At 38.4% G+C, this 13,352-nt stretch overlaps 1 protein-coding gene across 1 annotated transcript in view; it reads left to right on the top strand.

Moving 5' to 3' along the window:
* The first annotated feature begins 1,650 nt into the window (after window positions 1-1,650).
* LOC104989300 (nuclear envelope pore membrane protein POM 121-like) overlaps window positions 1,651-13,352 on the top strand; it is a 12,151-nt gene continuing 449 nt past the window's right edge. The window contains exon 1 of the mRNA XM_010840930.1: window positions 1,651-2,959. Coding sequence (XP_010839232.1) covers window positions 1,752-2,959 — 1,208 coding nt within the window. The 5' untranslated portion in view covers window positions 1,651-1,751. The remainder of the gene's footprint in view (window positions 2,960-13,352) is intronic.

Raw genomic sequence — 13,352 nt, 5'->3', positions numbered from 1 at the left:
CTCCCACAGAGTCCAAAAGACTGTTCTACACATCAGTGTCTCTTTTGCTGTCTCGTATACAGGGTTATTGTTACCATCTTTCTAAATGCCATATATATGCATTAGTATACCGTATTGGTGTTTTTCTTTCTGGCTTACTTCACTCTGTATAATAGGCTCCAGTTTCATCCACCTCATTAGAACTGATTCAAATGCATTCTTTTTAATGGCTGAGAAATACTCCATTGTGTATATGTACCACAGCTTTCTTATCCATTCATCTGCTGATGGACATCTAGGTTGCTTCCGTGTCCTGGCTCATTTCATTTCTAAAAGAACTTTGAAGCATAGCAGACAGATAAAAAACACTGGGAGGTTGTCAATATTGTTAAAAATTTTTTTTTTCATAAAGATGAAAGTCAAACTCCTGAATTTTATAACCCACTAGAATATTTAGTTAAAGTATAGCCCTTTGGATGCTGCTTATACAAAATCATACTTCCCTTCTCTGCTTGCTGAGCATAGCACTGACTAGAATAACTCCTTTGAAAAACTACCTGGTCTAGTAAAATGTCAAGCATCATTCACTAAGTGATGATAATCCAAAATAAGGCAAAATGATTTCAAAACAAAAAACAACCAAATCAAAGTGAGTGTAGCTATGAAAACATCAAAGATGTTTAAATAGTCTGAATATTCTAATGTATTCACCTTTCAACTAATACTAACTGCAGTCAGAATACTTACAGAGAGCCAAATTCTGAGTTCTAATTTGAATTGCCAGGTCCCTTCTCCCATCCATAGACACAGACTTACTGAAAAGGAATGACACAAAGCCCTACAGGATCTGTTGAGGGGCAGAAAGGAAAGATTAGGGTAATGGCAAAGTACGACCTTCAACATTCAAGTTTAAGTCCCAGATAACACTGCTCCTAGATATGTGTGTTGTGTGTGTGTTAGTCGCTCAGTCGTGTCCGACTCTTCGCGACCCCATGGACTCCTCTGTCCATGGAATTCTCCAAGCAAGAATACTGGAGTGGGTTGCCATTTCCTTCTCCAGCTCCCGGGTATACAGCTGCCTAAAAAGATACCAATTCTCTACTTCTGGTCATTGTAAACTGTTTTGGAAACCTTACTTTCCAGGGGAGGAGGAGGGGGTGCGATATCAGAAAAGTAAGATTCACCGGAAAGGAAACAGGACGGGGAGCATCCACTCTGGCTTCCCGCGTCCAGCTGGTTCCCTCCTGCAGCCCCCAGGATCTCGGTGGCACGGAGTCAGAACGGCTTTCCCCTGGGGTATCCGGTGCTGACCCTGGAGCTGCAGCATAGAGAGGGCGCTGCTGAGCCCGGAGCCAATAGGTTTGGGGAACACTGCCAGTCACCCTCAAGTGGCGCAGCTGGAGCCTGGTTGCGGGAAGTGCGACTGCGCCCAGGGGGCCGGTACTCCAGGCGCCAACACCTGCGCCCCGCCGACACCGGTGCCCCGGAGACACTCGCGCCGCGCCGACACCGGCGCCCCGAGACACCTGCGTTCCGCCGACACCTGCGCCCCGCCGACACCTACGCCGCATCCGGCAGGAAGCACCCGGGTGCGCTTAACCCTCCCTCGCGCAGGCCTAGCGTCCCCTTTCTTTGCTCACGCGTTCCAACGACGCGTCACAGGCGCCTCCCAACAGTAAGCGCTTTGCCTGGCACCCCTTAGGCAGCTAACGGAAATCTCTCTGAGCCACTAGACTCCATTTGAAGGTCCCGACAGTGCAGAATTGCGCCTCATGGGCGGTTGCCTGAGCCGGCCTCGCCCTCGCCAGTCGTCGTCACCTGCTCTGCGGGGCGGGGACCAGCCAGAGAGCACCGAGTGTCTCGGGCCCGCGCACACTGCCAGCCGTGTTCCCCCAGCTTGCCGGGTTCACTCGGGGGCCCCAACTCTGGACCTGGCTCGCAGGCTGTCCTATGAGGGTCTCATGGCTTCACCCCGTCGTCGTCTGCACCGTCGGGGGTTTGTCCTAGTCCATCGGCGGCAATATTCAATCCAGCAAGCCCGGTGTTTATTTTGGTGTTTTTTTCCCTCTGTGCCCCGGAGTGGCCGTCAGAAGCCCTTGCCGTCAGCTTGCAGTTCCAAGATGTTCCACACCTCAGTAATCCTGAGGATGGCATCCGCAAAGGGCAAACTGACGCTCCGTTTGCCTCTGAAGCAGACAGTCATCTGTACATGGTCTTCATTTTCTGTTCACCTCCCAAACCTTTGTGTAAAGGAAATTCTGGTGAGGGCCCTAGAAGAGAGTGGTCAACTGAGAGGAAAGGAAGAGAAGGACCTGACAGCCTTGGCTGAGAGCAGAAAGGGGCTAGCAAAGCAAAAGAAAGGACAATCAGCCCAGGAGAGTCAGGATAAACAGAGAAGGGGCTCGAATCCAGGAGGAAATGCGCAGTCCGCGTTTAGACACCTCATAATCAACGGGGTCCTCTCTTCCTTTGTGCCCAGGCCTGGGCCTCTGGTTCTCTGTTCCAAGAGCTCGGATATCCTGATTAGGAAATCCCAGACCTACTTTTTGAGTTCATGCAGCAAACGAAATGCCATCACCAGTTCATACAGCTCCACAAGAGGTTTCCTACAGCTCCAGAGGATGGGTCCAGGCGCAGCCGGGCTCCTGGGCCCAGAGTCATCGCATCTTCATGAGGTCTCTGATAAAACCAGCGAGGAATGCCATTGGCCTAACCCTTCAGCCTCAATGGAACCGCAGAGGAAGATCAAAGATGAAAAAATTGCAGATGACCACTTAAGGAAGAAACAAAACTTAAATTGCTCACAGTCATCTGACAGTTTCAGGCCCCGCAAACGCAAGATTCCTCTGCTGCTGCCCACCAGGCGAAACGGTCCACTGATCCTGCCCCCACCTCTCCAGATAGGTTATCCAGTCACTGCTGAAGACCTTGACCTAGAGAAGAGAGCTGCGATACAGTGGATTAACAACGTCTTGGAAGGGTAAGACTGAAACCATCTCAGTCTGCAGAACCCCTCAGCCTTCTATTCTGCCAGCTCCTAGCTCTAATTCATAGCGGAGGAGCTTCTGAAAGATGTAGAGCTCCCCAGGCCTGGTGGCCTTCTTGTAGTTGGTTGGAGTAGCCATCTCTATGAGGTATTTTGTCTTGGTTTTCCCTGTTTGTCTTGCTCCACTTGGCTTAAAAAGTTGGTTCCTTTTTCCTGGCCCACTAGGGCCTGTTCCCCAGTACTTTGCTGCTTGCCCCTCAGTGGTTCCTTGGAGAAGCAGTGCAAGACCATCAGAGTCCAGCTTTGCTCTTGAGGGAACCCAGAGTGCTGCTCCTGTGAGGCCATTCCCCTACCAAGTCAGTTCTCTCCAGAGAGACAACATAACATTGTTATCATCTTACTGTCAGAAGTGCACCTGGAACTTGGGCAGCTGGAGGTTGTTAGTCTGGCCTGACCCAGTGGTCAGCATCCTTGCAGCAGAAGAGGGAAGCTTTGGACCAGTTTCACTCCAGGCAGGAGCAAGCGGGACACCCACTGCTGCAATCGTTGCCTTTTCCTGCCTTCCCCATTTTCTTAACTGGGACCTGGTTCATCTTTCTTAAAATCTCTATATTCTCTCTCTGAACATTTGGTACCACATAAATACTTAGTTGATGAACAAAGTCATATATGTTGCATACATATAGTCACATATATTTATACATGTCATTTATATATTAATATAGTCATATATATTATGTGTATGTGAAATGAAATTCAGTCATGTTCGACTCTTTGTGACCCCATGGACTATAGAGTCCATGAAATTCTCAGGCCAGAACACTGGAGTGGGTAGCCTTTCGCTTCTCCAGGGGATCTTCCCAACCCAGGGATCAAACCCAGGTCTCCTGCATTGCAGGCAGATTCTTTAGCAGCTGAGCCACAAGGGAAGCCTGTATTATGTGTATATGTATATATTATATATAACTTATGAGAATACATAGTTCATATACATTATATATTAGATATGTATAATATATATGTATATTGTTTAGTCAATCTGTCCTGTCCAACTCTTTCACGACACCACAAACTGTAGGCTGCCAGGCTCAATCTGTCCATGGGATTTTCCAGGCAAGAACACTGGAGTGGGTTGCCATTTCCTTCTCCATATATGTATATATGTATGTATAATATTAGTATATGATTATATTCATAGTAATCAATATTTAATGTATGTAATGTTACATACTCATATGTAATATGTATTAATATAACCATGTACAATACATATGTGTTTTTAACATATATGTATGTGTTTAGTACATTATGTATAGAATATATAATGTGAATTACATTACATATAATAATATGTATTGAATACATATATGACCTTTGCTAATTTATCAAGTATTCCTGCCTCTGCTTTTTGAATTCACAGTGAAGAAAGAAGTGACTAGTATGAGTGGCCAGACTTTTAACTCTAGGTTTTCTGTGTCCCACAGTCAGAAAAGCTGGAACCACCTTACGTCTCTAAATGTTGAGTCTAGAAAAAATGCACTTGCCTTTTTTCTCTCTGCTTGTCATCTGCCCACTTGACTTCACTATGGATTGGATCATGCCTATTGTATGTTAAGAAATGACTTGTGACAACTTTAGTCTTTAAAAAAGAATTGAATTTGATATAATTTTAGACTTACAAGAATAGTAGAGAGAATCCCAAACTAGTCTTCACTGAGCTTCTCCTAATGTTAATATCTTACAGAGCAGTTATTGAAACCAGGAAATTAACATTGTTGCAATGTTATTAGCTAAACTTCAGACTTTAAACATATTTTCCCATTTTCCAGTAAAATTTTCTTCCTGTGCCAGTATAATCCCACATTTCATTTAGTTGCCATGTCTCCTTAGTTTCCTCCAAACTGACCATTACTCTATCTTAATGTCTTCTGTGACCTTGATACATTTGTAGAGTACCAGTTAAGTATTTTGTAGAATTTTCCTCAATTTGGATTTGTGCTGTTTTATCATGAGTACATTGAGGTTTTGAATTTTTAAGAAATTACACACTTGTGATGTGTCATCCTCAGCACATGGGAAATGTTAATCTTGACCACAATTAAAGTGGTGTCTGGCCAGGGTTCTCCTCTGAATAGTTACTATTTTTCTCTAGTACATATTTAAGAGGGTCTTATGTTGATGTGACACAAAAATCCTGTTTATCCTTAAACTTTCACCACTAATTTTGCCATCATCAGTGGATCTTGCCTGTAGCAATTATCATTGTGGTGTTCTATGGTGATTTTATATCTTTATTGTTCTACATTTGATTAGAATTACTCTCCAAGGCAGAGTTCTCTGCATTTATATAGTCACTTATATCTGTATGGTCTCATCAATATTTCTTTTTATTATTTGGGCTATGTCTAATACGATCACTGTTAATTTTATTGCTCATATTGTTCCAGATTTGATCATTATGAGTTCTTTCAGATTAGCTCCTGAGTCCTTTAAAATGCCTGCATCTCCCTCCCCACTTTTCCCAAGGATTCCTTTACCTTATAGCCCCATAAGGTATTCCAGAATTATCTTATATTTTACCTGTCCCAGTTCTGGAGTCAACCACTCTTCTAAGAAGCTTTGGTTCATTTTATTGGAGAAATTAAAAAAAAAATCTGGGCATTCAGGTGTTGTTATGACTACTAGGGAATCTTTGCTTCTAAGTCCTCTCAACAGACAGAATTGGAAATGTATGTTCCCACTTATAAACTTGTATCTATTTCTGTATGCTGTGTGTATGTGTACACATGTGTGTGTGTGCACACATGTGTGTGTGTGTGCAAAAGAGTTAATACTGATACCGCTAACTAATGTAGTGCACAATCAGGGTTCATCTTAGAAATGTTCCCCTTTGCTTATGTGTAACTTCTTCAACAGTTTCTCCAGAGAAACCTGGTCTAATTATAATTTAATTACTTATTTGTTCAATCCAGAATGTACATAGTTTCACAATTGGCAGCCCTGTGAGCCGCTCACCAAAGTGTTCATGTACAGTTCTTTCTGTATGGCCTTGCAGCATCCAAGCAAACATTGCTTTAAAAAACTCCTTGGTTTAGCTTCTTTCAGCAACTGTGTAGCGAGGTTATATGTAACACATTTAGATTCACTTGTCATTGTCTACATTCCATTTTGGGCTCCTGCAACAACCTGGTTGATTTTAATTTTCAAAGTGAACCCCAGTCTTTGTGGTATAAAATTTGCTTAAATTTTTTGAGTATTTTTGTGTCTGTATTCATGAGTAATGTTGATCTGAAATTTTCTTTTCTTGTGATGTCTTTATCTGATTTTGGTATCAGAAGATACTGCCCATACAGAGTGAGTTGGGAATGCCAGTCCAGGTTCGATGCATGATACTGGATGCTTGGGGCTAGTGCACTGGGACGACCCAGAGGGATGGTATGGGGAGGGAGGAGGGAGGAGGGTTCAGGATGGGGAACACATGTATACCTGTGGCGGATTCATTTTGATATTTGGCAAAACTAATACAATTGTGTAAAGTTTAAAAATAAAATAAAATTAAAAAAAAGAGAAATGTTGGTACAATTTCTTCTTAAAATATTTGGGAGTATTCATCAATGAAGCCATTTGGGCCCAGGTTTTTATTTCTGGGAAAATTTTCAATTATTAATTCAATCTCTTGTTATAGGTCTAAGGTTTTCTAATTCTTCTTGAGTCAGTTTCAGTAACTGGTGACTTTCTGGAGACTTTGCCTACTTCATCTAAATTGTATAATTTATTGGCATGAAATTGTGCTATTTTCTTATAATTCTAGTATCTCTAACGTAGGAGATGATATCCTTTCTTGAATTCCTAATTTTGTTAATCATTTTCTTCTCTCTGTATCTCTTTCTCTCTTATTCTTGCCCTTTCTCTCTTTCACTGTGGCTAAAAATGTATAAATTGTGTTGATTTTTTAAAAAAGAGTCAGTTTTTGTGCTTTTCATTTTGTCTATTTTGCTGTTTTCTATTTCTATTTTAGGCTCTAATCTTTACTATTTCTTTCATTCTTCTTCCTTTAGGATTGATTTGCTCTTCTTTAACTATTTCTTAAATTGAAAGACTAGGATATGGATTTGAAACTTCTCTCTAATAAACTTTTAAATGATGTAATTGATATAACATGCACAGAGGAGCCTGGCAGGCTACAGTTCATGGGGTCACAAAGAGTAGGACACAACTGAGTAGCTAACATTTTCACTTTCACTTATGTAAATTTAAGGTATAAATCTAATGTTGATTTGATACATTTATGTAAGTAATATGATTCCCATTGTAGTGATAATTAACACCTCCTTCATGTTGTATAACTATCATTTCTTTCTAGTGGTTGGAATTATTAAGATCTGTCCTTGTCAAGTATGATTACAGTAATACAATATTATTGTCTGTATTCACCATACTGTGCATTAGAATTTTAGAAATTATTAGCTTCTTGTTGCAAATTTGTACCCTTAAATAGCATCTCTCCTATCTCACCACCCCCTAGTTTTTGGTAACCACTATTTTAGTCTCTGGTTTTATGATTTTGGCCTTTTAAGTTTACACATATAAGTGATATCATATGGTATATGTCTTTTCTTGTCTGACTTATTACTTAGCATAATGTCCTCAAGGTCCATCCATGTTGTTGCAAAGGTGCCCGTCTTACTCATGACTAAAAAATGTCCCCTTGTGTATACACCACATCTTTCTTATCCATTCCTCCTGCAATGGGCATGTGGATTGTTTCCATATCTTGGTTATTATGAATTATACTATAATAAATATCAGAGTACAGATATCTCTTTGAATCTTGTTTTCATTTCCTTTGAGTATATACCCAGATGTAGCTCTATTTTTATTTTTTGGAGAACCTTCATACTGTTTTCCATAATGCATGAACTAGTTTACAATTCCACCATCAGTATACACGGATTCCCTTTTCTCCATATCCTAGACCAATACTTGTTATCTCTTGTCTTTTTCAATGAAGTAGAGTTGATTTATAATGCTATACTAGTTTCAAGTGTTCAATTTTGGGAAAGGGGTACATCAAAGCTGTATATTGTCACCTTGTTTATTTAATTTACATGCAGAGTTCATCATGTGAGATGCCAGGCTAGATGAAGCACAAACTGGAATCAAGATTGCCAGGAGAAATATCAATAACCTCAAATATGAAGATGACACCACCATTATGGCAGAGAGCAAAGAGGAGCTTAAGAGCCTCTTGGTAAAGGTGAAAACGGAGAGTGAAAAAGCTGGCTTAAAGCTGATTATTCAAAAAGCTAAGATCATGGCATCTGGTCCCATCACTTCATGACAAATAGCTAGAGAAAAAAAAAAAAAAACAAAAAAAAAAACAATGACAGACTTAATTTTCTTGGGCTCCAGAATCACTGTGGATGGTGACTGCAGCCATGAAATTAAAAGATGCTTGATCCTTGGAAGAAAAGCTATGACAAACCTAGACAGCATATTAAAAAAGAGAGACATCACTTTGCTGACAAAACTGCCTACAGTCAAAGCTATGGTTTTTCTAGTAGTCATGTACGGATGTGAGAGCTGGACCATAAAGAAGCCTGAGTGCCAAAGAATTGATGCTTTTGAACTGTGGTGCTGGAGAAGACCACTCTTGAGAGTCCCTTGGACAGCAAGGATATCAAACTACTCAATCTTAAGGGAAATCAACCCTGAATATCAGTTGGAAAGACTGATGCTAAAGCTGAAGCTCCAATACTTTGGCCACCTGATGTGAAGAACCGACTCATTGGAAAAGACCCTGATGCTGGGAAAGATTGAAGGCAGGAGGAGAAGGGGGCAACAGAGGATGAGATGGTTGGATGACATCAACAACTTAATGGATATGAGTTTAAGCAAACTCTATGAGATGTTGAAGGACAGGGAAGCCTAGCCTGCTATAGTCTGTGGGGTTGCAATGAATCAGACAAGACTGAGCAACAAAGTTTCAAGTATACAATATAGTAATTAAGTATTTTCAGATTATACTCTATTATTGGTTGTATTCCATGTAGATCCTTTATTCCATTATATCCTTGTCAGACATGACTTAGCAATTGAACAGCAACCTAGTATTGATAGTTCATATCTCTTAATTCCTTTTCCTTATTATGCCCCTCCTCCAAACAGTCTCCCCACTGGAGAGACAAAGTATTTATACCAATAGTTTGTCCACTATATCTATGTCTGTTTTCATTTTGTTATATTTATTTAACTTTTAAAATTCTACATTTAACTTAAACATATAGTATTTGTCTTTCTGTCTTACTTCGCTAATCATAACACTCTCCAGGTACATCAGTGTTGTGCAAATGGAAAAATTTTATTCTTTTTATGCGTGTATCTTGTTGATCTTTTAATCTGTTTATGGACACTTAGATTACTTCCATATCTTAGCTATTGTAAATATGATGTTATGAACTTTGGGGTGCACATATGTTTTCAAAGTAGTGTTTTTGTTTTGGATATATACCCATGAGTGGAAATATTGGATCATATGGTCATTCTATTTTTAATTTTTTGAGGAACCTCCATATAGTTTCCCATAGTGGTTTATCAATTTAAATTCTCACCAAAGTGGGCTAGCATTTCCTATTTTCCACATCTTTACCTACATTATTTGTTAAATTTTTTGATGATAGCATTTCTGACAGATAAGAGATGATGAGTCATTGTGGTTTTGATTTGCATTTCCCTAATGATGGGTGATGTTGAGCATCTTTTCATGTGCCAATTGGCTATTTGTATGTCTTCTTTGGAAAATGCCTATTCATGTCTTCTGTTCATTTTTTAAGTTTGTTATTTAAAAATTTTTGTTATTTTAAGTATTAACCACTTATCAGACATATCATTTAGAAATATCTTCTCCCATTCAATAGTTTGTCTATGCTTTATGATGGGTTACTTTACTGTGCAAAAACTTTTAACTTGAATTAGAATCCATTTGTTTTGCTTTTGTTTCCCCTGCCTGAGGAGGAAGATCTAATAAATACTGCTAAGATTTATGTCAGAGTGTACTGCCTATGTTTTCTTCTAGGAGTTTTATGATTTCTGATCTTAAGTTTAGGTCTTTAATCCATTTTGAGTTTACTTTTGTATGTTATGTGAGAAAATGTTCTAATTTTATTCTTCTACATGTAGCTGTTCAGTTTTCCTAGCACCACTTATTGAAGAGACTTCTTCCCATTGTATGTATTTGCCTCCTTTGTTGTAGATCAATTGACCATAGTTGCATGACTTTATTTTTGGGCTTTCTATTGTTCAATTGATCTATGTGTCCTTTTGGTGCCAGTACCATACTGTTTTGATTACTATGGCTTTGGAATATAGTCTGAAGTTAGAGAGTATGCTTCCTGCAGCTCCATAGCATTGGCTATTTGGGGTATTTTGTGTTTTTTCATACAAATTTTAGGACTTTTTGTTCTAGTTCTGTGAAAAATATCATGAGTTTTTTTTTTGTTTTTTTGTTTTTTAATAGGGATTGCAGTTGATCTGTAGATTGCTTTGAGTAGTGTGGTCATTTAAACAATAGCAACTCCTCCAATCCATGAGTATGGATATCTGTCCACTTATTTGTATCATCTTCAATTTACTTCATCAATGACTTACAGTTTTCTAAGTATGGGTCTTTCATTTCCTTGGCCAAGTTCATTCCTATGTATTTAATTCCCTTTGATGCAACTGCAATTGGGTTTTTTGTTTTGTTTTCTCTTTTGGTACTTTGTTATCAGTGTATAGATAAACAATAGATATCTATGTATTAATCATGTAACCTGGAATTTTGCTGAATTATTTTTTAGTTCTGATAGTATTTTGGTGATGACTTTAGTGCTTTCAGTATACAATATCATGTCATCCGCAGTGACAATTTTACTTCTTCCCTTCCAATTTGCATGACTTCTTGTCTGATTTCTATGGCTAGGACTTACAATATTATGTTAAATACATGTGGCAAGAGTAGGCATCCTTGTCTTGTTTCTGATTTTAGAAGAGAAAATTTCAATTTTTCACCATTGAGTTTCTTTCAGCATTTGAAAAATTTTGTGCCACTTCATTGTTTTGGAAGAGAAATCTGCTGGTCATTCAAATTTGCATTTTTTTTGTACAATATCTTGTACAAAATACAAAATGTTATCTGTTTTAAAATTTTATCTTTGTTAGTTTTCAGAAGTTTAATATGCTGTATATTGATATGGATATTTTTTGTTGTTATTTTTAATATTTTTGGATTGGGTCAGTTTTTTGAATCTGATTTATGTATTTTGACAGATTTGTGACATTCTCAGCCATTATTTTTTCTGATACTTGTTCCACACTGTGTCCTCTCTTTCTGAGGCTCTGATGATATAAGTTCTAGACCCTTTGTTATAGTCCCTCAAGTTGGTAAGGCTCTGTCTTTTTTGTCTATGTTCTCTCTGTTAAAATCACACAACTTCTACTGATTTATTTTCAAGTGTATTGATTCTATCCTCTGTCATCTTCAGTTGTATTGAGTCCATCTATCAGGTTGAAAAAATTTAGCTGATGTAGTTTTCAGGTGTATTATTTCCATTTGCTCCCATTTTGTCCTTTTTATAACTTCTATCTTATTGCTTAAATATTAATTTTTTCATTTGTTTCAAGAGAATTTGTAATTGATTATTGAAATGTATTCATGATGGCAAATTTAAAATCCTTGTGTGACAATTCTAACATTCAACTTGGTACTGGTGTCAGTTGATTGTTTTTTCTCACTGTTTATGGTTTCACTGGCTTTTGGCATGAGGAAAGTTTTGTCTGTTGTATCCTTAATATTTTGGTTATTATGCTTAGATACTCCTATTTTTTAATATAAATTTATTTATTTTTATTGGAGGCTAATTACTTTAGAATATTGCATTGGTTTTGCCATACATCAACATGAATCTGCCATGGGTGTCTTCTATTTAGTAGGCAATTTTGCTGTTTAGGTTTAGCTTGTAAGTTGACCTATTTTGTGAACTTGACAGTTTAGCTTCCTGAACCCTGGAAATATTCCTGCTATTCTGATTTGCTTCATTCTTCTGGGGCCTCTGTCAATTCCTGCTGGTGCTGTATGTGGGAACATAAAGGTGTTTCCTGGGTTGTCTAGTGTCTGTGGGCCATCACCTCTTGAACAGGGAAGAAGGTGAGTCACAAGCCATTGTTCTTGTGTTCTTTATGCTACTGGTGGAAGTCAGGGAGACAATGGCTTTGCTGTGGGTATTTGGAGCTTTTGTGGGCAGTTGACGCTGCTTGCTGGTAACTCAGTTGTGGATGCAGGTTTGGACTCTTCACTCAATCTGTTTGGCGTCTTGTTTCTTATCCTTTGGCCAGAAAGATCAGTCTTTTTACTGTTGGTGTGTTTTGATTTTTACATATCTGGTAGTTCCAGGTTTCAAAACTCCCTGTATCAAGTCCTGGTATATGTGAGACCAAATAATAATAATACAAAGAAAGAAAAGAAAGCGAAAACCCTACAGGAAAACCCTGTGTTATTCTTCAAGTCCTGAGATCTCTAGTCAGTCTGATTTCTTTTTTCCAGGCTTCAGAGTTCTTTTATTATTGTCTGTGTAATAATTTCCAAGATACTTAATTTCATTAGAAAGGATAAGTGGGGAAAAGTAAGACAATACTGTCTATTATGGAGCTTGTGATTTTAACATTGCTTTTTGAGGAGAGGATTTGGTAACCACCTTGTTCTGCCCTTCCAAAAGCCCCATCCCCAGATCAGTCTCATTATAGCTTTTCTAACAAGTTACATTTATTGCACTGTAGTATTCTCTTATCAATGGTCCTGCATGTGTGCGAGCTAAGTTGCTTCAGTTGCGTCTAACTTTTTGTGATGCTATGGACTATAGCCTGCCAGGATCCTCTGTCCATGGGATTCTCCAGGCAAGAATACTGGAGTGGGGATGCCCTCCTCCAGGGGATCTTCCTGACCCGGGGATCAAACCCATGTCACATGTCTCCTGCATTGGCAGGTGGGTTCTTTACCACTAGGATCACCTGGGAAGCCCCTCAATGGTCCTAGCACAGTCCAAATATCCATAAATTATTCCCATGTATCAGTATTTCTTGTAATTTAGACGTTTGTCTTTTAAAATAAGGAAATTAATTATATAATTATTTTTATATTATTATATTATAATTATATAACAAATAATTATATATTATATAAATTATATAAATTTGTCTTTTTAAAATAAGGAAATTAATTATATAACTATTTTATATTATTATAATTGTATAACATATAATTATATGATAATTATATAACCTATAATAATTATAATCATATATTATAATTTATATACTATATAAATTATATAAATATATATTATAAAATTAT

This window comes from Bison bison, unplaced genomic scaffold, assembly GCF_000754665.1.
Source record: "Bison bison bison isolate TAMUID 2011002044 unplaced genomic scaffold, Bison_UMD1.0 scf7180017864150, whole genome shotgun sequence".
Classification (NCBI taxonomy): Eukaryota; Metazoa; Chordata; class Mammalia; order Artiodactyla; family Bovidae; genus Bison; species Bison bison.
Note: the sequence above shows the minus strand (reverse complement) of the source record. Positions and strands in the feature narration are given on the sequence as shown.